The 25734-nt window shown below is 39.8% G+C and overlaps 1 protein-coding gene across 5 annotated transcripts in view; it reads left to right on the forward strand.

The window, feature by feature from the left end:
* TRPM7 (transient receptor potential cation channel subfamily M member 7) overlaps positions 1-25734 on the forward strand; it is a 70826-nt gene that overhangs the window by 33876 nt on the left and 11216 nt on the right. The window contains exons 10-28 of one of the 5 annotated variants that reach the window (XM_033167504.1): positions 2590-2662; positions 4030-4130; positions 4816-4950; positions 6121-6174; positions 6724-6864; positions 8074-8208; positions 8912-9192; positions 9783-10011; positions 11179-11334; positions 11427-11570; positions 11669-11797; positions 13700-13984; positions 15468-15642; positions 16441-16567; positions 18060-18244; positions 20312-20444; positions 21321-22432; positions 24374-24450; positions 25604-25663. In XM_033167504.1, the coding sequence (XP_033023395.1) occupies positions 2590-2662; positions 4030-4130; positions 4816-4950; positions 6121-6174; positions 6724-6864; positions 8074-8208; positions 8912-9192; positions 9783-10011; positions 11179-11334; positions 11427-11570; positions 11669-11797; positions 13700-13984; positions 15468-15642; positions 16441-16567; positions 18060-18244; positions 20312-20444; positions 21321-22432; positions 24374-24450; positions 25604-25663 (3732 nt within the window). Of the gene's footprint in view, positions 1-2589; positions 2663-4029; positions 4131-4815; positions 4951-6082; positions 6176-6723; positions 6865-8073; positions 8209-8911; positions 9193-9782; positions 10012-10234; positions 10263-11178; positions 11335-11426; positions 11571-11668; positions 11798-13699; positions 13985-15467; positions 15643-16440; positions 16568-18059; positions 18245-20311; positions 20445-21320; positions 22433-24361; positions 24451-25603; positions 25664-25734 lie in introns of those variants that run through there. The other 4 variants (XM_033167505.1, XM_033167506.1, XM_033167507.1 and 1 more) reach the window with 4 other exon arrangements.

The raw sequence follows: 25734 nt of genomic DNA on the forward strand, positions 1-25734 counted from the left end.
CATTAAGCAAGTTTTATTCACACCAATGTCATGCAGAGATAAATGATTATCTTATTAGAGGAGCAGGTGGCACTGTGGTTTAAACCACTGAGCCTCTTGGGCTTGCTGATCAGAAGGTCAGCAGTTTGAATCCCCACGATGGAGTGAGCTCCGGTTGCTCTGTTCCAGCTCCTGCCAGCCTAGCAGCTTGAAAGCATGCCAGTGCGGGCTTCCGGTTTGGTGCCGGATAATGGCGGAGCGGAGCTAAAGAGCTCCCGCTCCCGGGGGGTTTTAGGGGTCTCCTTGTCTGCGCCAAGGGCCCCTTAAAGCCACGGGAAGAGCGTCCCGTGGACCGCGGCCTCGTGGGTCCCAGACGTGCCGTCTCTGCTCTTGATTGACCCTCGTAAGGGGGGGAAATCAAGCGAGCGGAGCTCCGACACGGGACTGGAGAGGCGGATGCACCCCCCCAGGAGATCAAAGCAGCGATTCTGCCAGACCTGAGCACCAAGCTTTTCCTGCTAACTTCAAAGAAAAAAGAAGAACCCCGGCTGCTGTAAGTACGGGACTAATTGGATTTACATTTGAATAATTGGCAACCGGGAGGGATGTTAAAAGGAAGCCCGTTCCTCTCCTTTGTTGTGCAGAGGAGGTAATTAAGTTTCAAGTGGCTGCAGCTGCATCACTAGATACAATGTTGCTACGAAGCACTCTGACAGAGAATATGGATTAAATCCCTGTGTGGGGATTGAAGACTTTGGAAATATCTCTTCTGTGGCTTTTGGAACCGTTTTTGGCACCCTGTCTCAGGGAAAATGGCGCTGGAAAACTAGTACGCAAGATGGAAAATTACTGATATTTGACACCCTTTGTCTTCTCCAACCATGCTTGCTTTCGCTTTTAAACTGATTCTAGATCCGGGTATTACCCAGGAACAAAGAAAAATCCTTCTGCAATTGGAGTTTGTGAAGTGGAAAATGGACTGGTTAGGGCGTAATTTCAAAATTTGTTGTGGAGCAGGAGAGACCAGCCAGACTTGGGAGAACTTTGATAACTTGGAAGCAGACTTCTCCAGGGAACTGGGGGAGGTGCTGGAAAAATGGGACGAATTGATTCAGCAACCCCAGGTAAATGGACGGCCCTGGTGCAGTGAGAGACACAGGGCTGATGTTTTGACTGGAGCTACAAGATCTAGTCTCTGGAGTGGGAGTCCAGAGATGAAGGTGAGAAGATTTTTGAAGACACAAGTGGAAGAATACCAAAATTGCGAAATGAAGTTGCTCGGAGAGGAGAGTTGGTGCCTCTTGAGGCGCCCAAGGAGGAGATTTATAAACTATAAGATGACACTGAACAAGGACAACAGAGGGAAATGTAAAGATGAATGGTGGGGGGGCATGGGAGAGAGCAGAAAAATGGTAAGAAGGGGAATAGGGTGAAAATGATAAAAATTGAATAAGGATGGATTTATGGTACCCTGAAGATAGTGTGTTAAGACTTTAGGATTTTGATGTTAAGTTTTAAGATTTTGATGTGACGATTTTGGGAATTTTGAATTAGTGAAGAGATATGTAACTGACTAATAGCAGCAGCTTAAGTGAAAAGAAGTATAAGATTGATTTAAGAATTATTTCATGATACTATAAGATGTTAAGTTTTTTCTCTACGATAGTATAAAAGGTTGGATAATGAATTGCAATGTTAAAAATGGATGTTACCAAAATATATTAGTATTGAAGGCAGAGGAGGGAAAGCGGGGGAGGTCCCTTTAGAAGATCAGAAACTAGATTTTGCTAAGTAGTAAGAGATAGATTGGTGTTCCAGTTTAGGTATGTATTGGTTTTGGTTTTGTTTTAATTGTTTTCTATGTCGATGGTGTTTATGTAATGTGTTTTTTATTGTGTTAATGTTAGTGTTTATGTTATGTTATGTTTTTCTCTTGTTTTACTGGAAAATAATAAAAATCTTATAAAAAAAAAAAAAAGAAAGCATGCCAGTGCAAGTAGATACCACTGCGGCAGGAAGGTAAACGGCATTTCCATGCACTCTGGCTTCTGTCACAGTGTTCCGTTGTAGCAGAAGTGGTTTAGTCATGCTGACCACATAACCCGGAAAGCTCTGTGTGGACAAGTGCCGGCTCCCTCAGCCTGAAGCAAGATGAGCGCTGCACCCCATAGATGTCTTTGATTGGACTTAACCATCCAGGGGTCCTTTACCTTATCTTTTCCTTAAATGCTTGTCAATGTGTGTATATTTTAATTATATTGATGTGTTGTAAGGCACATGGCATTAACTTTTCTTTTAATTGGAATTTGCTAAGCTCTAAATGGTGGTCTCTGAATTAAATGTGTAATAGTACTATATTAGTAGTACTATTCTGCAGTTGTTAACTGTAGAATAGTACTGCTGATTATTTACTGCAGTTAATTATTCTGCAGTTTCCTTATATGGTTTTGGAATTCTGTATATACAACAGCAGATTATTTTAATGTATTTTCTTTAGTTTTGTTATGGTTTATGGCTAGACAAATGAACTGTTACAAATCAACCATATGTAAAGGAACTATTATGAGATTGAAAACTCCCCCCCCCTTCCCAATATAATTTTCAAAATAGATCACTGTGTTCCATATTGGATCTGATGAGCATCAAGATATTGATGTTGCAATCCTTACAGCGCTGCTAAAAGGTAAGCTTTTGACCTTAAAAGCATATCATAATTAAGCATGCACTGAATGTTTTTGGGGTGGGGATGATGGGTTTTCTGATTGGACTGATGGGAGTTGTAGTCCCTCAGCATCCTTGGAGCACCAGGTTGGCTACCACTGCTTTGCATAGTGTCATCTCATCCTACATAGCCATTTCAATATAGCTTTGTGATAACTTCATAAAACTCTTCCAAAGTAAGTGCATTGCTTTCTGGATCTGAATAGGCAAACACTTTCTTTCATTTTCACAGTACCATCCAAAATATTACTGGGGACATTGTTGTTGTTAATTATTATTATTTATTTGATTTATATACAACCATTTATCAGAAGATCTCAGGGTGGTGTACAACATTAAGAACATATTTAATGAAGCATAATAATAAAAACGCAATACAAACCATAATAAAATGATAATAAAATAATCATAATAACAGTCCCCCCCTCACGCATTTAACAGGCCATAGATTATTTAATGGCTGAAGGAATGTTTTTGCCTGGCACTGAAAGGCATGTAATGATGGCTGCTGGTGAGCCTTTCTGGGGAGAGTATTCCACAGATGGGAAGCCATCACAGAAAAGGCCTGTTCTTGTGTTGCCACCCTCTGAACCTCTCGGGAAGAGGACATAGAGAAAGGCCTTGGTTGGCAAGCAGGGTCCAGGTCAGGTAGCATGGTGAGAGGTGGTTCTTAAAGTATTGAGGTCCTGAGCGATTTAAGGCTTTATGGGTCAACACCCCAACTTTGAATTGGGCCCAGAAACTAACTGGCAGCCAGTGCAGTTGGGCCAGGATCAGTGTTATATGCCCAAAACATCTTGTTCTGGTGATCAGTCTGTCTGGCCATGGAATTTTGCATCAGCTGAAGTTTCCAAACTGTCTTCAGAGGCAGCCCCATGCATTACTCATTGCAGTAATCCAACCTAGTGGTTACCAGAGCTTTGGCCACAGAAGTTAGACTGTCTCTGTCCGGATAGAGGCATATCTGGCTACCAGCCAAAGTTGACAGAAGGCACTCCATGTTACCGGGTGTTACTCCATGTTAAGAGGGAGTGTAACACCTTCAAGAACAGGCAGTCTCCCCTCCATCCAGTCTAGGGAACTACCCACTAACAATTGACATAAGCTTTCACAAATTCTGCCCTTTTCAGCTCAGCTTTAGTAATGAGCCATAATCTGTAGCACTCTAAACGAGGACATATCTTTTTTTCCAGCAGATATGTTCTATTTTACCATGAATTGTATAGGCTATGCATTATTTCTCTAGCATAAGCTAAGGCATGAAATCAGCTGAAAACAAGAATTTTATGGTGAACAGGTTTGAATCTGTTTTCTGTGTTTGTTTTCTAGGCACAAATGCTTCTGCGTTTGACCAGCTTGTCCTTACACTTGCGTGGGACAGAGTTGACATTGCCAAAAACCATGTTTTTGTTTATGGACAGCAGTGGCTGGTATGTAGACATGGTTGTTCATAGCGGTGACTTATTAATAAGTTGTTGAATTATTGTTAAGGAATCGTCTGTCAAAACCATAATGCTCTGGTGTAGACAGAAAGCTTCCTGATCACCTAATCATACAGTCTCAGACACTCTTTGCCTTTCCCTCTCCTGTGCAAATTGCCCCCTTTCCCTGTTTGGAGCAAATTATATTTTACAGACAACTGTACTTAGTGCAAAGATGAGTACTAAGAGCATAATGTGAACTAGCAAGGTGCTCAACAGTTAAGTTGCAAGGTCATTGAGCAGCTGTGGTTGCCATGCAACTTCAGACACTCTTGGCTCTCACTAGTAATTTAGGCCCATTTCAATCTGGTTTCTGATTTGGATTTGGCACTAACACTTGCTTTCATTGGGGAGAATGGATTTCTCTGTGCTGTTTGTTATGATTAATAGGGGTATCCATTTAAACTTAAGTGTCTGTGGTGGGGATCATTAGCATTTCACTGCAGATACAACTTTCAGACTTCAGTTGGCACAAAAGAAAGTTCCTTTATGCAGAATTTAACTTCAACCTCTTAAGAGGTGTCCAGATGCATAAGGAACAAAACAACTTTTCAAAATATATAGTAGACTTTGGCATACTAGTTTTCTCATTTCTCATATTATTTCAGTGTAAGGATTGTCTTTATTTCTTCAGGTTGGGTCTTTGGAACAAGCTATGTTAGATGCCCTTGTTATGGATAGAGTTGCCTTTGTGAAACTTCTTATTGAAAATGGAGTGAGCATGCACAAATTTCTTACAATTCCCAGACTGGAAGAACTTTACAACACTGTAAGTGGATGTTTTTATTATTATTATTATTATTAACATCCATTAGTCACTTTTTGCCATGTCAAGAGAGTGATTTATAGTATTTTAAAAGCAAGAAACCCCATATACATACATTAAAACCAACATTTTTGAGATTGATTTGGGTAACAATTGGGGGTGTTTAATGGAAGGTTGTCATTTTTATATCAGTAACTTTAAGCAACGGTACAGAATTTTAGGTGTAAAACATGAGCCTGCATTCTGATTGTGCAAGCACTTGGAGCGTGCATTGAAGAAAATATTATTATCCTGCATTCAAGAGCTGATCTCAACCAGCTTATGATGATGGCATTTAATTTACCTGTGGAAATTGAAATGCTGATTGCATCTTTTGGATACAGTATAAATAAGTTTATAGGCGAATCTTTAATTACGTCCGCCTCTTGATGCTGTTGAAGCATATGCTGCTGTTGCCAGTTTTGCTGTTTGGTCTTTGACCACAGTAAAGATATATTGATTGCATCTTTTGGAAGGCCAAATAGTTGACATTTCTTTCACAAGGCTAAAAAGTGATAAAATCTAGCTCAAGAGAAATGAGTGTGTTTTGAAACAGCAGAGGACTGAGAAATTAGATTGAAGGGATGCTACACAAATTAAGGAAGGGAGCCAGTAGTTGCAAACCCTCCTCACACTTCAGATGATTAGCCCCAAAATTATTTAGGAGAAAGGCTAGGAGGGAAATTATAGCTGCCAGTTACTGCCTTATTTTGGGTTATGGATTAAACCCTTAGGGAAGGATGGACATATCTTACTGACTCACATGATTCTTCTAAGTGAAAAATACAAAAAAAAGCTGTTAATTATCAAAAGATCAGTTTTTATTTTCACGTTTGCAGGGAAGCATAGTCTTTCTTTACGCCTGGTGAAAGCTTTGGTTAGGTAGAGTTGTTCTATAAGTATAGCAAATCAAATTGCTATGGTGCTTCCCTTGTTTTTTTTTTTTTTAAGCAGCAGTCAAATTATTTATTCATGTAGAAGATAGTGCTTCTGTTTTAATTTTAAAAAATACTGAGTTATGTAGAACCTGGATAATTGAAAAAAACACAATTTTGCAATCTGTCATTCTACTACTTTGTTTTGTCACATGCCTCAGTGTATCTAAAAGTCTGCATTCTTCTCTTCTACATCAAGAAACAAGGCCCAACAAATCCAGCATTGCTTCATCTTGTTCGAGATGTCAAACAGGTAGGGCTCTTGTTAAAACACTTCAACATCTCTAGATGCACACAAACAAGAAACTACGTTTTAATTAGCCTTCTCATATAGTCATTGTACTAATAACATTTTAAGCACTTACTGTGGTGTGTATAGTGGAGAACTTGCTTTCGGGTAATTTTAGAATTTTAGAATGTCATTCACACAAAAAATGGGTGCACTTTGCTTCATGTTCAAATGGAAGCTTGTCCGCAGCTACATATTGCTTCATGTCCTTTCTGTGTTTGAAGGAAACTAAGGAACTCATGCACAGAAGAAGGAAGGGCATGCATCTGGGCTGCTCCAGATACTCAAACCATAGTTTGGTGTTGCATCTAAATTGAGATGTGGAGTCACTTTGTTAGTCCATGTTGCCCCACTACCAGTGACCCCAGGTGTCTTTCCCTGGGGGGTGCTTGGGACTGAACACAGAACCACTTTCATGCAAAACATCCCTCACATTCTTTTTGCAGAATGACATCATGTGATACAGAGATTGCAGCATGTATTAGTGCTAAGTTAATATTGTCTTGTTCCCAGGGAAACCTTCCTCCTGGATATAAACTCACTTTGATTGATGTGGGGCTTGTTGTGGAATATTTGATGGGAGGAACCTACAGATGCACCTACACACGAAAACGCTTCAGAGTGATATACAACAGTCTCAGTGGCAGCAATCGGGTATGTGGTTTCTTTTTTAAAAAAAATGCATAAAAGGTAGTATTTAACCTTTTTAAACAATTCAGTTAATGTAAAATAACAACAGCTCGTTTCTTCGAAGGGTGTTTGTCCTAAGATCTCTAGAGCGCTTTGTGTACTTGGAACTGTACCAATGTATGTTTGTTTGCATCTGTCTGTCTTGAGACAATGTAGTATGCTGCCTGGGGCTGCAGATGTACTAAAATGCATAGTAGTTGTCATGGATTGGTTAGACACAGGAATGGTGGTAGGAACCAGCTTGAGAACCACCAAGGGAAGAAGGCTCAGAATACAGGGAGTGGTGGTGGGATGACAATGAGTGGTCAGAGAGAGAAGACAGTGAAGAGGTGGTGTCAGAAGCTGAAGATGTAACAGGGCTTAGTGAGCTAGGAGAGTCTGTGAAACAGAGAAGTCAGGAATCAGAGGCAGAAGCTGAAGCAGATGAGTGGAAGAAGGGAGGTCAAGAGGCAGAGATGAGTTACGCTTGTTAAGAGTCACGGGTTTCTTCTCCTGCTGCGAAAGGATCCCCTCCACCCATGACTCCTAGAACCAGGAGAGACATGAAATGGGAGGAGCCCTGGAGAGGAGGAGACATAGACTGCTGTGGGGAGACAGGGACCTTTAGTCTTGGTAACTGATTTCATGGAATAAGACCTACAGGGAATGAGCTGCTGTGCTCCTTAGGCCTGACACTCAGCCAAGTCTGTGAAGATAATGTTTTTTTTCTAATAAAGAGTTAGCTCTGACTTTGAACTGTGCAATTTACTGGTTTGCCTTCTCTGTGACAGTATCAATAGTAATATACTGGACACGGTCCAGCTGCACTTAAGTGCTTCGATTTTTGCTGGATTGTGCCCAAAGCATTCTGCATTATTATCTCAGCAAATATTAAAAGAATATTGCAAGGTGGGCCACTATCATTCCAACACTGTAGATGGGGACTGAGTCTGAGAGACCTTGAACTGCCCTAGAGGCTTCTAGGAAGCTTGTAATCGACATGAGAGTCGAACTGAGACTCTTCACAGCTTATATTCTCACCACTATGCAAAAATAAGCTACTTTGTCTTGGCTATATACAAATATTTATGGTTTTGTCCTTCAGATAATGAGTTTCTGTGCATATCAATGATTACACATAATTAAGGCACTGTACTACATTATAAACATGTTTTTCTGTTTCCCCACCACCAGCGGTCTGGGCGAAATGCTTCAGGCAGCACCCCTCAATTGCGTAAAAGCCACGAACCTTTTGGTAACAGGGTGGATAAGAAAGAGAAAATGCGACATAATCACTTCATCAAAACTGCCCAGCCTTACAAACCAAAGGTATGAGGCACACAGCTGCCCTTGAAGGAGATGAAGTTGGAACAGGGCTCTTGTTTTTGTGATGTGATCTTGGCATGTACAGAGGTGTATATAAATAGTGCATTGTACTTCTTGTAACAGCCTTTAAAGCACACATACCATAATTGACACTGGAGTTGCAGAAGTGATACAGATAATCTCTATAATTGTAGCAATTCCTTTTCTGACGCATGCAAATGAACTGAGAAATTTTGAAAGCTAAATGACATCAAACATTTGCTGCAAATGCAACTCACTCAGCTGCACTAGCTCTCCTATATCAAAAAGACATTATAAGCAGGTGCTGGCACAGAAAAAGAAAGCTAAATGAAAGTTCCTTATCTCTGATTTTGTGGCTGTGGAAGCTTGCTTGTATTTCTCCCTTTTGCTTCAGAGATGCTCACATGGCATTTCTTTGTAGCAAGGTTCTATCACAGGCTAAAATTATCTTATTTGTGGGTGGAGCTTGTATCCGGTAATTTTGATACTTTTCTTTATGATATATTTATTTGGGTTATTTTGGTGCCTTTCTTTGAATGATTCTTACCTGAAATAGTATCTTCCTGGTGAATTTTTAACAAATATCGATGTCTGAGTACCACATTTTACTGTTGTGTTTTCTCTTTAAACTTTATAATTCTAGCTGCCCTTGTAAAACCTTTAAATGACTACCTTTTTTTTAAAGGCCGATAACACTGCAGAAGAAGGAAAAAAGAAGCAAACCAAAGATGACATAGTAGATATTGATGATCCAGAAACAAGGCGCTTTCCTTACCCTCTGAATGAGTTGCTACTGTGGGCAGTACTAATGAAGAGGCAAAAAATGGCTCTTTTTTTCTGGCAACATGGTGAAGAATCCATGGCGAAAGCCTTAGTGGCCTGCAAGCTATATCGTTCAATGGCCTATGAATCAAAACAAAGTGACCTTGTTGACGATACCTCGGAAGAACTGAAACAGTATTCAAAGTAAACATTCTATTTTGTTAAAATCCTTAAGACAAATTTCAGCTTCTTGTTTCATAGTAGTTGCTAGAAGCTAATGCTGAAGATGCAGAAATTGGAGAATGTCAGGTTGGGCTTTGGTAGATGATGGAGTTTAACCACAGTGCCATATGCATTTTTTTCTGTTCATTTCCCATAGCTGTTATCCACTCGCCCTTTTTGTCTGTTCTGGCTGGTTAATTACAATCTCTTGCTAGCTTTTCTAAAACTGCAAATCCTTTTGAAAAGCCTGAATTATTTTTGTTCTGGTTAGATGTCACTTCCTGAAATCCAGCAACAGATAACTGGTCCAGGGAAATCTTGGGTATAGATGCAGAAGAATGCATCAGGTATGCCTTTTTACTCTCTCAGAGTAACAGGGAAGTGCTGAGATGAAACCAATTTTCTTTTCTGCCATACAGAGTTGTATCCACGGGTGTCTCCCTTGCAACAGTACTAAGCAGGTGCTTCCATTCAGTTCAGGAAGTTCAGTGTTTGAAGAATTGGCATCTAATATGTGTGTGCATCTTTAACATTGTATGTCTTGTGATTTTTGTGTCCCGTCCCCCCCACAGTGAGTTTGGGCAGCTGGCAGTTGAGCTATTAGAACAGTCATTCCGACAAGATGAAACTATGGCTATGAAGTTGCTAACTTACGAGCTAAAAAACTGGAGTAATGCCACCTGCCTTAAACTAGCAGTGTCTTCACGGCTTCGCCCTTTCGTAGCTCATACTTGTACACAAATGTTGTTGTCTGATATGTGGATGGGAAGGCTGAACATGAGGAAGAATTCATGGTACAAGGTAACTAGTCTATAGATACAACTTCCTTGGAATCAATTTTTGCTGTTATTTTAGTAATGTTTAAGTGAAAGGGACATGTTGAAAGCATAGCCATGCAAAGTTTTCTTCACTGTAATATTTATGTAGGCTAAGCAAAACAGCTCTTTAACATAATCAAAGTTAGAGGTGATACTGGAATGAACAATAACTTTTTTTTGATGCTTTATTATCTTTTTTAAAAAAGGTACAGAAATGTAGAAGGCAGAAACCAGGCAAGTAGCCCTTAACCAGAGGTGGATACTTAGATCATCATGAGAACTAATCTACTACTAAAAATGTAGTGGTGAAACATTAACAGACTGAAACCCCCTTGTAAAATTGAAATGTCATTATGCTTTCTATGGGTAGTAAAGTAAAATTTGATGTAGAAACTTCATATTTATATTTTAGTAGCTGAAGCTGAGCAAGTGAGAAGGCTTAACAGAATTCAGACAAATCAGCAGGATGTGAGTGGGTGTAGGTTTTCAGAATGGCATATGTCAATTAAGCCATATAGTCTGGATTAACAATAAGAGGTGTGTTTCTCTGGATACTGCACTGAAAATTTGCCCCACTACGTTAGAATATAATAAGAAAATTATTATGTAAAAGTACACTGTTGATACAGACCATCCTTAAGCATCATTTTAAAGTATGACGTGCTGTTGTCTGTCTTGTGTTCCAATTTGTCATCTCTAACTTGCTTTGCTAGTCAACTAAGAGTAACACTCATTTTATGAAGGTGGGTGGGTGGGTGGGTGTGCTTCAGAATCTAAGATTCTTCAATGGCATTAGGGAGATATGCCTTCTGCAGCCTCTACACAGTCTAATACTGATAAAAGCATTAGGATGAGGGGTAGAAATCTATTTGAGCACATTTTGTCTAACAACTTTTAAGAAATTGCAGATATTTTTCCCTCAAGAATATTATGGAGTGTTCTATGTGTATCTGTAGTAGTTAAAAATTTTAAAAACCTAATCATTCTTCTACATCTTTTACTTGCTACCTGACAGATTTTGCTGAAATGTGGGAGAGGGGGGAAGAGGGGACTTCTGTGTGCTGGGTAGTTCTGATTTTGTTATTATTTAAAAACGTGTTAGTGAATGGGAAGTATTTTGTCTTAATAACTTGATGTTCACATCTTACAGGTAATATTGAGCATCTTAATTCCCCCTACCATACTAATGCTAGAATACAAAACCAAGGCAGAAATGTCCCATATTCCACAGTCTCAAGATGCACATCAAATGACTATGGAAGACAGTGAAAACAACTTTCAAAATATAGCGGAAGAGATACCAATGGTAATTCTACACACAAACGCTAACATGTTTTTAACAACGAAGACTAACTTTACTCTCATACATGATTTTAAAATGTGTTATTTTAATGTTAGGAAGTGTTTAAAGAAGTAAGGGTCTTGGACAGTACAGAAGGAAAGCATGACATGGAGGCAACAATAAAACCCAAGAGGCTTCCCATTACGCGAAAGTTTTATGCCTTCTATCATGCACCAATAGTGAAATTCTGGTTTAACACGGTGAGTTTTTTGTTTCTGTGTTTTGTTTCGGAAAAAGAACTTTTTTTTGAAAAAACCACTTTTCTTAATATTTATTTTTGATGTTTTACTTTTTATAGTTGGCCTACTTAGGATTTCTGATGCTTTATACATTTGTGATTCTTGTGAAAATGGAAGAGCTGCCCTCAATTCAAGAATGGATTGTCATTGCATATATTTTCACCTTGGCTGTTGAGAAGATTCGTGAGGTATATTTGCATTTGTAACGTGCTCTTTAATGCAGAAGAGGATTTAAATATACTTTCAAGAGTCAGCATAAATATGCTGTGCAAAAGTTGTAGAGAAGGTTGTGCCTTTCCATGCTGTCCTGGTTAATGTAATGTCAAGCCATAATTAAAAATAAACTATGGTTTAATTCAAACAAGGAGCTGGTGCACACAACTAATAACAGTACTCACTTTGTGTCTCTACCATTCCTGGTGCTGCCCCATTGCCAAGAAACAAGCTAGTTACCTTGTTTTGTCACATTACTCAAACCTGGGCTCAGGGTTTGCTTCTCTCCGGGCAAACCAGGATTGGAAGCCAAGGTTTTTTCTTGACTACACATTTGTTTCTGGCACGGTTCCCTCTGGTGCAGAGAGGAATGGACACTGTTCTTCCATGCTGAAACAGAGATGGTCTAATGCCTGCCAGCTAGCTGTGCCTGTCCAGTGTTAAGGCTTCCGTCACCCACACCTAATGTTTGTGTAGAGCCTGCACACAAAAAATGCAGGATGCACAGGACCAACCACACAGCTGATATCCCTCCTAGTCTAAGAATCAACTCTGCATTTTGCTTATGCACATTGTTTATGCACAAAAGTGTTGTGCAATAGTTGGGTGTATGCATGGACATTTCATGGGTCCTTAACTGAGACAGTCATGTGTATGGACAGGGCACAAAAGTATGTGGTCACTTCTGCTTTGCCCCTACATGCTGTGCCACTGTTCTGAACAGACCCATTTGTAAATTCTATTGAAGATATTCCTAGTATTTCAACCATGTCCCATTTAACATGCTTTCATTATATCCTAACCATGTGTCTTTAGTGTAAATGGCTTTGGGATAATAATGGAATACTGGGCCAAGTTGTCTAGTAGATACTGGAACCAGGCACGCCAGTTGGGGCGCATGAAAATTTTCAATGAGGTGGCCGGGCATGCAATTCTCAAAACACAGTGCTGGTCCTATCCATAATTGCATCTCAGGCAAGTCCCGTATTGGGTTAAAATGCTCTGAAAGAAGAAATTTTAATACACTAAATCCTGAAATACTTCTCTCCACATTACTTTGCATGGTGGAGGGATAGGCTTCCAACATCCTGCAGAGTTTAATAGACCAGGGAAATTGACATAAAGGATGAGACTATGTCTGACTTGGAGCATTAGTTAGGAAAAGAGTTTGCATTTCTCTTAATTTTGCTACCTCTATAGGCCTGTCTAGATGATGTTTGTTTATATAATGCCATGGTGCTTTACCCAGAACAGGTCTGACAGGTAGTTAACCCAAGGGGCTTACACAGGGAAGCAACAGAGGGAGGAGATAACAATGGAGGTAGCGGTCAACAGGCCAAGAATACACAAATTATTTCAACCATTTTGGCTTCATTGCAGGACTGGTTTATGTGGCAGTCTTTATGGTAGGGTATTGATGTAATACTCGTTTTCTGCAAGTCATATGTTGTAAATTGGGGGCTTGCCACAGAAACATGCTCCTTTCTCTTCCATTTTGTTGGATTCAAATTCATTTCTCCGTTTATTAGCTTTAAGCATGATGAATGCAAGCCAGAGTCCCTCATTACTGTAGTTCAGGCATAGGCAAAATCCGGCCCGCCAGATGTTTGGGACTACAATTCCCATCGTCCCTGACCACTGGGTCCTGTTAGATAGGACTGATGGGAATTGTAGTCCCAAACATCTGGAGGGCCAGAGTTTGCCTATGCCTGCTGTAGTGCATGGAACCACTTCCTACCATGGCTTCTGTCTTTGATTTACATTAAACTTGTTTTGTATTGATGTACCAGTATGTATATAACTGCTACCTGCCTTTTAATGTCCTTTGATGTAAGACAAAATGAACTGTGCCCAATTTCTCATTCTTTTTACAACAGATCTTTATGTCAGAGGCGGGCAAGATCAGTCAAAAGACTAAAGTGTGGTTTAATGATTACTTCAATGTCAGTGATACTGTAGCCATTATCACATTCTTCATTGGTTTTGGACTAAGATTTGGAGCACAGGGAAACTTCAGTGAAGATACTTACAATTCAAATTACGTTTTTGTTGCTGGAAGGCTAACTTACTGCCTGAATATAATCTTTTGGTATGTGAGATTACTGGATTTTTTGGCTGTAAACCAACATGCTGGACCTTATGTCATGATGATTGGGAAAATGGTAAGCTTTTTTCCTACCAAAATTAAAATTGTGTTGTGTTGGATGATGATGATGATGATTATTAATATTAATATTCCACAGAATAAAATCAAAAATAAACCACTAAATAAATAAATAAATAAATAAATAAAACAACCCAATAAACCCCCTTCCCCCTAAAAGCCCACATTTTAAAAGGGCATAGGATGTCAATCAAATCAGAACAAGGCCTGGTTAAAAAGGAACATTTTTGCCTGACACCTAAGGTGTACAATGAAGGCACCAGGCGAACTTCCCTGGGGAGAGCATTCCATAGAAGGGGAGCCACTGCAAAGAAGGCCTGTTCTTGTGTTGCCACCCTCCAGACCTCTTGAGGAGGAGGCACACGAAGAAGGGCCTCAGAAGATGATCTCAGGATCCGGGTAGGTTCAAATGGGAAGAGGCGGTCCTTGAGGTATATTTTAAATAATTTTTATTTGCAAACATTTCAGAAGTGTTGTATTTTACAGTCATGTGAAACAGGTATTCCACCAATAAAGATGGACAGCTGTGTATTGGTTTTTCTAAGGCAGTTTGCTGTATGTGTAGAAGGAGGACAGGTGGAGAAAAACAAGAAGCCACAATATTGGCATGTGGAGTATTTCACACCATATGATCAGTTTGAAATATTGTAGCTGGAAGTTCCAGAAGTTCTCCAGTACTCCACTGCTGTAGGCACTCAGACATTTACACAAAAAAGTCTATTTAAGTTTATTGGGAACTTAGCAGTTGAACACTGAAGTCACAGATACATACTGCTGTTTCAAAGACTGGTTGTCCCTAGGTATTTGCAAAAAGGGGGAAGTTAGCTGTGCCTCAGAGAAGAGCAGCAGGGATCTTGCAGATGCATGCATCCGATTGGCTCAAATTGAAATGCATGCATCTGATTGGGGTGGGATGCTCCTCACAGTCTTGCCCTAATTCTTATGGAAGTTACAGTGCATTTCTGAGGAACTCAGAAGGGAAATAAAGTCAAAATGAAAGTTCAAAGTGGCCACTTGCCCTCCCTAAGCCACTCTTCTTGGAATTGTTTGTTTGTTTGTTTAAAAGTTACCCCTTGGGATGGGTGGAATGTAGAAATTATTGTGATTGGCTGTGCAGATGTATATTTGAGGTTCCCGACCCCTATGGTTGTTATTCAGGGGCAGTAATTTAATTTTATCCTGATTCTATTTTTTAAGCTGTATCAGTTGTTTGATAGTGTTTTAATGTATTTGATATTTGATGTTAGTTGCCCTGAGCCGGGGTCTTGGCTGGGGAGGGAGGGGGTATAAATAAAAATTTACTTACTTACTGTCCAAAGGTGATTGACCAGTGGAGATGGACAAAAACAAGTCCAGAGTGCCTCTAAATGTGAGGCAATGTGTTGAATATGAATGTAAACAACAAAAATGGGGTTGGGCTATAGTTTTGGGGGTGTAAGTGAGGGGTCTCCACTAACTGTCTCTAACTCTGTTTTAAACAGGTGGCCAACATGTTTTACATTGTAGTGATTATGGCACTTGTGCTGCTCAGTTTTGGAGTCCCCAGAAAGGCAATACTTTATCCTAATGAAAAACCATCCTGGGTTTTAGCAAGAGATATTGTCTTTAGGCCCTATTGGATGATCTTTGGTGAAGTTTATGCTTATGAAATTGATGGTAAGAGATTTTTATTCCTTCTATTTATTAGGAGGCGAGGGGCACTTTTTCTGGTGTCTAAAGAGCACAGAGATGGGAGGGCTAATCTAGAATCTGTATTTAATTCATAATGATTTTATTGCTTTATTGATATATTTTTTAAAAAATTCTGGAGTTTAGCTGTGTTTTATCTAGATTGTTGTATTGTATATCCCACGTAGTGTGATGAAGTGTTTTATAAACCTTTCTAAATAAAAAAAAATGAAGGGATTATTTATGTATATTCTAATGTATGTAATATTAAGATATTATTTTAAACCATTAAAAGAAACCTAAAATAAAAAAACATGATTAAACAAACTTAAAAATCTCTTTTGATATTAAAATTTTTAGTTTTTCATCTACAATGATACATGTATTTGTTCAGACTATGAAAACAAAATTATTTTGGTAAACATGATTATATTACGGAAAAGTGGGATATACATTTAATAAATATGGAGGAATTTTATTTTATTTTATTGAAAAGCTTTATTTATTTTTCATTTTGAAGGACATGAACTGAAAGACAGTTCTTAACTGATTTAAATAAACTTCCCAGTTGCTGAGGTTGTAAGTTTGGGTATTTAATGCCCACAGACCTGTTTTATTCATAACATTTCTGTTTAGGGCTAAGCTGTGCAGTGGCTTCTGCTACTTGTGTGTTGAAAAAATATAGGTGATAATATTTTGCTGATGCACTATAAAGAGCTTTGCTTCTAAGTAACAAGTAAACTAAATTTTGTCAAACATTTCTTTTTCTTTTCTTAATCTGCAAAGTATGTGCAAATGATTCCCAAACAATCATACCATGTGTTACTGGAGCATGGCTGACACCCTTCCTTCAGGCCGTCTACCTTTTCCTGCAGTATATTATTATGGTTAATCTTCTCATCGCCTTTTTCAAGTATGTTTTTCACATTTTAAGTTGATATTTAATCAGTGCTTTTAAAAGTAGCTTGGTGATTATACGACAATGGGGTACTCCTAGATGCATCTTCGTCACCAGAGGATCAAAAGGGCTCTGTAGCTAGGAATACCTTTTACCAGCTTTGTCTAGTTTGCCAGTTATGGCCATTCCTGTACAGCAATAACTGACTACCATGGTACAGGTGAAACTTGAAAAATTAGAATATCGTGGAAAGGTTCATTTCTTTCAGTAATTCAACTTAAAAGGTGAAACTAATTTATGAGATAGACTCATAACATGCAAAGCGAGATATGTCAAACCTTTATTTGTTATAATTGTGATGATTATGGTGTACAGCTGATGAGAACCCCAAATTAACAATTTCAACTTTGGGGTTTTCATCAGCTGTATACAGTGGTACCTCGCGAGACGAATGCTCCGCGCAACGAAAAACTCGCTAGACGAAAGGGTTTTGCGATTTTTTTAGGTGACTCGCAAGACGAATTTTTCTATGGTCGTGCTTCGCAAGACAAAAATTTCAATGCATTCCTATGGGAATTAAATTTCAATGCATTCCTATGGGAAACCGTGCTTCGCAAGACGAAATTTTCGCAATACGAAACGACTCGCGGAACGAATTAATTTCGTCTTGCGAGGCACCACTGTACCATAATCATCACAATTATAACAAACAAAGGCTTGACATCTCACTTTGCATGTCATGAGTCTATCTCATATATTAAACTCCAGTAGCTAATGAAAACAATTGCTTACATAAATGGACTTTTCAACGATATTCTAATTTTTCGAGTTTCACCTGTACATGCATTGGTAACCTCAAGGTTGGATTACAGCAATGTCCTCTTTGTGGGGTTGCCCTTGGGCCTGGTTTGGAAGCTCCAGCTGGTGCAAAATATGGTGGCCAAATGCCTGATGGTGGCACATGACCAACAACATGTCACACCATCATTAAAACATATGCACTTGGCTGCCCATCTATGACCAAGCCTTGTTGAACGTCCTTGTATTAATTTACAAAGCCCTGAACAACTTATGGTCTATGGTACCTTAGGGACAGTAGCTGAGATCATTTGCAAGAGTGTCAGAAGAATATATAATGTTCTGCCAGCAGAAATTTAGCAGATGCCTCTTTTTTGAACCTTTAAATGCCTGCTGAAATTTTTTTCTCTGCTGACAGCCTTATGCATGAAATTAAGAAAACATATCCCCATAATAGTTGATGGTCTCTGATTTTTTAAGAATCCATGTTTTTATTAAATGTATATTATTGTAAACTGCTTTGATTATTTTATGACATAGTAGCATGTTTTTTTAATAAATAAAATAAATGTGATAGAAGTTATGCTGTTTGTTTTGTTTGTACTCTCTTAATATTTGTACAGAGCAGAATGTAATATCATTGTTGCTAGTTTCTAAGATTATCAAACTAAAATGTTTGCCTTCTTTATTCTCTTCTCTTTTTGTTTAGCAATGTATATTTACAGGTGAAAGCAATTTCCAACATTGTGTGGAAATACCAGCGTTATCATTTTGTTATGGCATATCACGAGAAGCCTATCCTGCCCCCTCCTCTTATTATTCTTAGTCATTTGGCTTCCCTGTTCTGCTGTGTATGCAAGCAGAGAAAGAAAGACAAAACTTCTGATGGGCCAAGTAAGAACAAACAAAAAATATGCAACGTTGGGTTGTTCTTTGCATTATGTGAAATCCAGGGATTGATAGGAGCCTGGTTTATGTGTAGGTCTTACGCAAAATCCCACCCCTCAGTTCACTGTCCCATTAGTGGATGGCAAAGTGGGAGTGGAGGCTCGACAATTTGGGTGTGGGTGTGTGGACAGAACATTTTGCCTTGTTTCAGGATTGGGGTGAACAGAATCCTTAAGAGGACTTAGGATGACAGCACTTTTTTTATCTCTGCCCAACCACTGCTACAAGTGGCAATTAGCTTTTTTTAAAAGACAAAAATGCTTTTATTATAAGTGGAATTCTTAAAAAGCTGAACAAGGACTTGTTCTCACCATCACCACGGACCTCTTTGATAGTTGGGAAGGACCTTTCACCTCCATGTCAATCACCTGGCAATACCAAAAGAAAACCAGCTGCCCCTACAGAGGAAGACCTTTTGCATTTCAACTTTCAGTTCAAGCCAGCATTGTGAAGGGACGCTTGCACTTATGGCAAGACCCTCTTGCGGGTTTGCTGTAAGTGCAGATCCCAGCACTCTGCAAGTTCCTGATGGGCAACTCTGTAGTGCAGCGGATTTCCGCAGAGTTGCTGACAGCACCAGTCTGCTTATTAGCACCAGCATCAAAGCTCCCTTGCGAAGAACTATCAGGAACAATTTGAAGATCCTCATTGTTTCCTGGTACAGTAGCTGCTTTCCCACTTGTCACACACCTGATATCACATTGGGACTTGGGCCAGACCTCCTATGGGCCAGAGGATCCCCAGCCTGATTAAGAGCTTCTTTTGTGAGCCAGTAATAGGTATGTGAGAAAGGAGGTTTGAAAGTGGTACCTTGGTTCCCAAACTAAATCTGTTCCAGAAGTCCATTCTAAAACCAAAGCGTTCTAAAACCAAGGCGCGTTTTCCCATAGAAAGTAATGCAAAATGGTTTAATTCGTTGCAGACTTTAAAAACAACCTCTAAAACAGCAATTTAATATGAATTTTACTAACAAGACAATTTCTGGGTTAGGGTTAATTTTAGGATTGGGTTAGGGTTACGATAAGGATTAGGGTCAGTGTTTTATGTTTTCTTGTGATTTTGATTCATTTGTGGTTGGTTTGCTTTTTTCAGTTTGTTGTGTTGCTGCTTTTTCATGAGGTTTTTCAAGTTTGTTGGCTGCTCAGCTGGAGAGGTGCAGGCTCCGTCACAGTTTTCCACTGAGGGGTGTGTGGCTTCTCCCTTGAGGGGAGAAGGAGCTCCTAGCCACGAACCCCTCAATGGAAAGTGTGACGGAGCCTGCACCTCCCCAGCTGAGCAGCCCGATCCAGCTCCTACTCCTGTGCAAGCAGGAACAGGGGTGAGGATCTCTCAGCTGGGAAGGGAGGCTTCGCGCTTCCCAGCTGAGCTGACATGAGAGATATCCGCTCCTGCTTGCACAGGAATAGGAACTGAATCGTGGCAGCTCAGCTAGGGAGTGCAAAGCCTCAGTTTCCCAGCTGAGAGATCCCTGCCCCCATTCCTGCTTGCACAGGAGTAGGAGCTGGATCAGGCTGCTCGGCTGGGAAGGTGCAGCTCCGTCACACTGTCTATTGAGGGGTTTGTGCTCCCCAGCTGAGCTGCCCCGATTCAGCTCCTGGGGGCACTCAAAACGAAGTGTGGCACTGAAAAAGGAAATGTAACACTCAAAATGGAACAGTTCGGATTCTGAAAAAAGTTCCCAAACCAGAACACCTACTTCCAGGTTTGCAGCGTTCAATTTCCAAGTTGTTCGTGAACTAAGCTGTTCAAAAACCGAGGTACCACTGTACTTTAAAAGTATATGAATAGATGTGTTAGTAACCCAACAAACAAACTATTTTGTGCATTATATTCTAGTGTACCTAACTTGGGGAAATTGAAAAAAAACACCAGATATACTTACATCCAACACTCATGATGTGAGGTCCTTGGCTAAGGGAATACTCATTTCCTTGGTTTTTCACTGTTTTTACTTCTTTTCTGCAGCGGTTCATTAGCAAGCTTCTGAAATGGATTGTTTCTTTCATTCTCTAGAACTGTTTCTAACAGAAGAAGATCAAAAGAAGCTTCATGAGTTTGAAGAGTTGTGTGTTGAGATGTATTTCAATGAAAAAGATGATAAATTCCATTCTGGAAGTGAAGAGAGAATTAGAGTTACTTCTGAACGGTATGAAATAATAAGGAATGACCATTTCAACCTTGTTCTTTTCAGTTTTTCCAGGAATGATTGGAACAGCTAATTGAATAGCACATTTTCAGTTACTTTTAAATCAAACTCTGGTTTACATTTATCATAGCAGATGTTGACCAACTGTACAGCAGCCAGTTTTAACATGTGGACTTTTGATTGGCAGGGTCCATTATGAAATTATCAAATCCCAGAGCATTAGCCATTTTAGTCTGTTTGCATCGAAAGCAACACAGAGGCCACATATGAACATAAGCTTTCATGGACTAGAGCATACATCATCAGGCACATGAAGCATTATCCTCAATTAGCAGATCTATGTTGCACACTTAATCTGTCAAGTGTGGTTCACAGGTCACTCTAAGGCAAACCATGGGTTAGTGCAGAATGCATGAGCTCAGGGGGAGGAAATCACTTCACTCTTCCCTGGTCATTCTGCTGTCGAGCCAACCCATATTCTGTCTTAGTGTGTTGTCTGGACATGGGCTTGTCGTTTAACTATTCCGGGCAAGCTACTGGACAAACCTTGCTGATTATACAAATTGTCTTCAAGATTGATTGTTGGGAGTTGATTTGGAAGGATGTAAGACCAGAGCAGAAGACCAGAGCAGCAAGGCAGAAACACAGTACACAACCTTCTGTATGGGTGGGTTGTTATCAAAGAATCATAGAATTGCAGAGTTGGAAGGGACCCTGAGGGTCATCTAGTCCAACCCCGTTTTATGCTAACAGACCCTTAATTATTTCACATGGCGTACTTGTGGTCTTTGTGTGTTTTGAGAACTCAGTGTGTTCAGTGAAAAGTCTGATTCTCCTTTTTCTCTCCCAATGGTATCTTCTCCCTTCCCTTTCCAGCGTTGAGCAAATGTGCATCCAAATCAAGGAGGTTAGTGACAGAGTCAACTATATCAAGCGTTCATTGCACTCTCTCGATACACAGATTGGCCACTTGCAAGACCTCTCTGCTCTTACGGTGGATACTTTGAAAACATTAACTGCCCAGAAGGCTTCAGAAGCTAGCAAGGTTCATAATGAAATTACACGAGAACTGAGTATCTCAAAGCATTTGGCACAAAACCCCATTGATGACGGTCCTTTAAGATCTTCCATGTGGAGAAAGCACAGCATTGGCAATGTATTTGGTTCTTCTTTTCCTCAAGGAGGACTTGAGAGTAATAATGCTTTACTGTGCAACATTTCTATGCAAGATGAAAGAGATTCTGGACATAAGATGACTGGGCCCCCCAAGAGGGATGAATTCAACTTTCCAGAGGCAGGTTCCTCGGGCAGTGCCTTAATTCCAAGAGCTCTATCTCCCCCAGAACTTCGTCAAAGAGTACAGGGTACAGACTCATCGAAATGTATTCAAAAGAATAAAAAGACGGGCACTTCGTTAAACAGCATGCCACATCTAACATCTTCGACAGCTAAATTTTTCGTTAGCACTCCTTCTCAGCCCAGCTGTAAAAGCCAGTTAGAAAGTACCACAAAGGACGACCAGGTTATAGTCCTTAAGGCTGCTGATGGAGAGAATGCTGTTGAATTTGGTGCATTTGTGGGTAAGTATAACACACCAAAATCTGTACTTCCAAAAGTTTCTGTTGGTTGCCATGACTCTCCTGCTTCTTGCTCTGTTAGCCTTGCTACCACCTCCCAACCTTGTATTGAACCTGGAGGATGTGTTAATCATGGATTTATTCATGATGAAAGTTATACTAGTGCTGAGAGCTACACAGACAAATGGAATCCTCAGTCCTCTTCCAAGCTAAAGAAGAATGACACCAAAAATAAATTACAGTTGACATCTGCTGATGAGGTCAGAAGTGACCCCAGTAATGAGCTGAATGGGACAATGAATACTGAAGAACCTGCTGGAAGCATTCCAGAAACAGCACGAAAGGGTCATGATTTAAGTTCCAACACCACTGTACTTCTTCAGAAACTATGGATCAAATCTAAATCTCAAGGTTTGATTTATCAAAAATTGTATGGGAATTTTAGCGCAATTTGGTTGCAGGTGGTGCACTTTGCTTTTAACCTCTTAACTTCTGCAAACTATCAAAATGTTTCTTTACTTTGCAAATCAGCACTTAACCATTTTGGTGTAGATTCTGTTGTTTATTCAAGTGGTGTTTTAAAAAATTGCAAAGCGGTGGCAGATTTTCTGTTTGTCAAAACAATGGGAGGAGAGGTGTGCTAACAAAATACTTTGAGTTCAGTTTAATCTAGACCAGGGATGCACAACCTGCGGCCCTCCAGATGTTTCTGGACTACAACTCCCATCAGCCACAGCCAGCATAGCCAGTGATCAGGGATGATGGGAGGTGTAGTTCAACAACACCTGGAGGGCTGCAGGTTGCACACCCCTGATCTAGACCATTTCTAAGGTAAGAGATTTTTTGCCTCAGTGGCTCAAAGAGAGCATAATTTTTTTTTATCTTGCAAAATGATTTGTTATGATACATTTAGTTTAAACTTGTCAATGTTACCAGAAAATTCATTTCATGCTAACTACAAAAGTTCCTTTAGCCATGTAAAGCCAATTTAATTTGGTAGATTGTGTTCATGCCATCCTGCTTTATTTCTGGGACCCCTGATGTCTGTGCAATGGAAGCCTTTAAATAGGACCTTAAGCATGTAGACTCCTTATATGTCCCATTACAATAAGCATGTAAACCTCTATTCAAATATGAATAGAGGCTTCAGGAAGATCTGAGGATGGGATATGCATGTGATTACAACCCTTTACTACAAGCTTCAGTAACATCTGCCTGAGGCCCAGATCTATTCTGAATTGACTTTACTTGTAATATTTTTATCTAACTTTTGCTAGTGCTTTTAAACTACCAGTACTTTTTTTATATGTGTAAAGTCACATTTGTGTGTTTAATAGTTGATTCCCCATTCACGTGTTTTGAAAATGGCTTTAATAATTTAATAATTGTAAATGTATGCCTTTAATTAAAAAATGGGAGTGGGGAGAAGTTAGATACAAAGGCTCAAGATCAGGCTGTTTACTTCACTAATCACACAGCTGAATAATGGCACTTTATTTATTTTTTTACTGTGGCAAAAGGTTTGGTGCCGGGGTGCCTTCTCATTTATAATATAATCTTCATCCTTAATGTTCAGTCCTATAGAATTTTGGAGACAGAGGAGTGATAGCCCTGTGAAGACATTCAGCATATATGTGCAGTGGATGATCTCTGATCCCCAAGCTCAGTCCTGGCTCTACCTGCCACGCACTCATTGGTTTCACCTTTGCATAACGTTTTACATGTGGAATGACAATGTGCATAAACCTGAAATCATGATTTGTGCACCTCAGTTCCATGTAATGTACAGATTCCATGATTCAGGCCTATATGCTTTGGCCCCCACGTATGTATGTTTCTATGCAAATATAATCTAGTGTAAAAATGGCAGGAGAGGAAAGCTCTGCCCACTACACAGGCATTCTGAATGTTGGCATAGGTTAATTATTTTGAATGGGTGTGAGAAAGGGTGGGAAAGAGAACACCATAGGTCATGTCATTGGTATTTTCTTACATTTTGAGGGTGAAGTTTATATTTTTGAAATCTATTGTGTTGAACTGTGCTTTTTCTACTAATAGTTACATTTTATAAAAATACCAATATCCACACTGCATGGTTCTAAAAGCAAATAACACGGCCACAGCTTTGAAACCAGAGTAGTGATATGAAATATTTCCTCTGATATTTTTTCTTATGTCATCACTTTTATGTAGGAAAAGCAATAGTTCCTCTACCTACCATTAAAAATGTCAACTGTCTTTCTATGTACTTTTCTGATCTCAGCAGTATCTTTTATCAAATTAGCATCTGTTTGGTGCTTCCACTCTAAAATCTGCCATTTTATTTCTGTTCATATAATGGTGTCGCCAAAGGTCACAGGGACAGCATGGAATTGCAACGATTTAAAGAGACTGTGGCTAAGAGCAAAGAAAAAAGTGATGATATTGAGGTAAGAGGGAGATTGCTGCGGAAGTTGAGCAACAGCCCAAGCCAGGGTGAGAAACCCTTTTTTTCAGCCAAGAGCCACATTTCCTCACAGACAACCTTATCAGGACCACATGTCAGTGGTGGGTGTGGCAAAAGTGTGTCTGGCTAGACACACAGCATCCAGGCAAGCAAGAGGTACTTATCATACCCCAAGGGCACATTCCAGCCAAGTGAAATAACCAGAGGGAGGCACAGAGCAGGGCTAAGTGAGCTGCGTGGCTTGGGAGCAGGGGAGAATGATCTGGGCCGTGTCCTGAGGTCCTATTCCTAAACTGATACGGGGAGTTCACTTAAACTCAGATGTCAAATACATGTGCATTCACTCATGTTACAGGATGGTTTTCAGAGGTGTTAACTAAGCAGCAGGCGCCTGTTCTACTTTGCCATTATAAGTTTGAGCTGCTAGCTGAGTAGTCCCAGGTTCAAAGACTTTGGTAGTGGGGGAATTATATCTCAGAGGTAGTGTATATGTCCTGTACAGAGAAGGCCTCAGGGTCTGATCCTGTCACCACCAGTCTGCCTGAGTAGTTAGGGCTGGGTTAAATGGATACCCCTCAGTAATCAGGGATGGGTTAGATCTGGGAAAAGGCAGCTTCCTATGCTTCAAGTTGCTAGGAAGCACAGCATTTTGGAGCGAATCAGTACTGTACTCAGTTTTAACTTCATGATAGATCTGGCCCAGACAGCATGGTGCAATCACAGTGTGTACCAGAACTCCTAATGTCCTCCCCTGTTCTCTGAAGCATTCTTTTGTGCAGTCTTATAGCACAAAGAGCTTGAATGTTTGTTGTAAGCTGCTTTGGGCACAGATCATTGTGGGAAAGTGGCATATAAGTAAACTCAATCAAACAAACAAACATGGCATTGTGAAGGAAATTTTGACTCGTGTGAGCATGCATGCACATCAGAACACAAATATGAAATTTTAGACCAGGACTAAAACCTGCAGGTGCCAGCTTTGAAGTAAGAGCCCTGGAATAACACTTGTAGGAAAACGGTCTCCCCAAAACCCAATTTCTTGTTTCTGGCCTAGAGTTTATGAAATGTTTAAGACTATTAATGCCACTTCACTACTAACCTAAGTTTAAAAAGTCATTTATTGTTACCTTCTACAGGAGCAACAGGAAGATTTCAAAAAAGCAATTTTGGAAGGCATCGAGACAACAAAGCAACAGGTATAACTTTGCCATTTGTATTCCTTCTCTTCATTGTTAAATTAAATAGCCAGTAACATTTGAATGTTCCT

Source organism: Lacerta agilis, chromosome 13 (genome assembly GCF_009819535.1).
Source record: "Lacerta agilis isolate rLacAgi1 chromosome 13, rLacAgi1.pri, whole genome shotgun sequence".
Lineage (NCBI taxonomy): Eukaryota > Metazoa > Chordata > Lepidosauria > Squamata > Lacertidae > Lacerta > Lacerta agilis.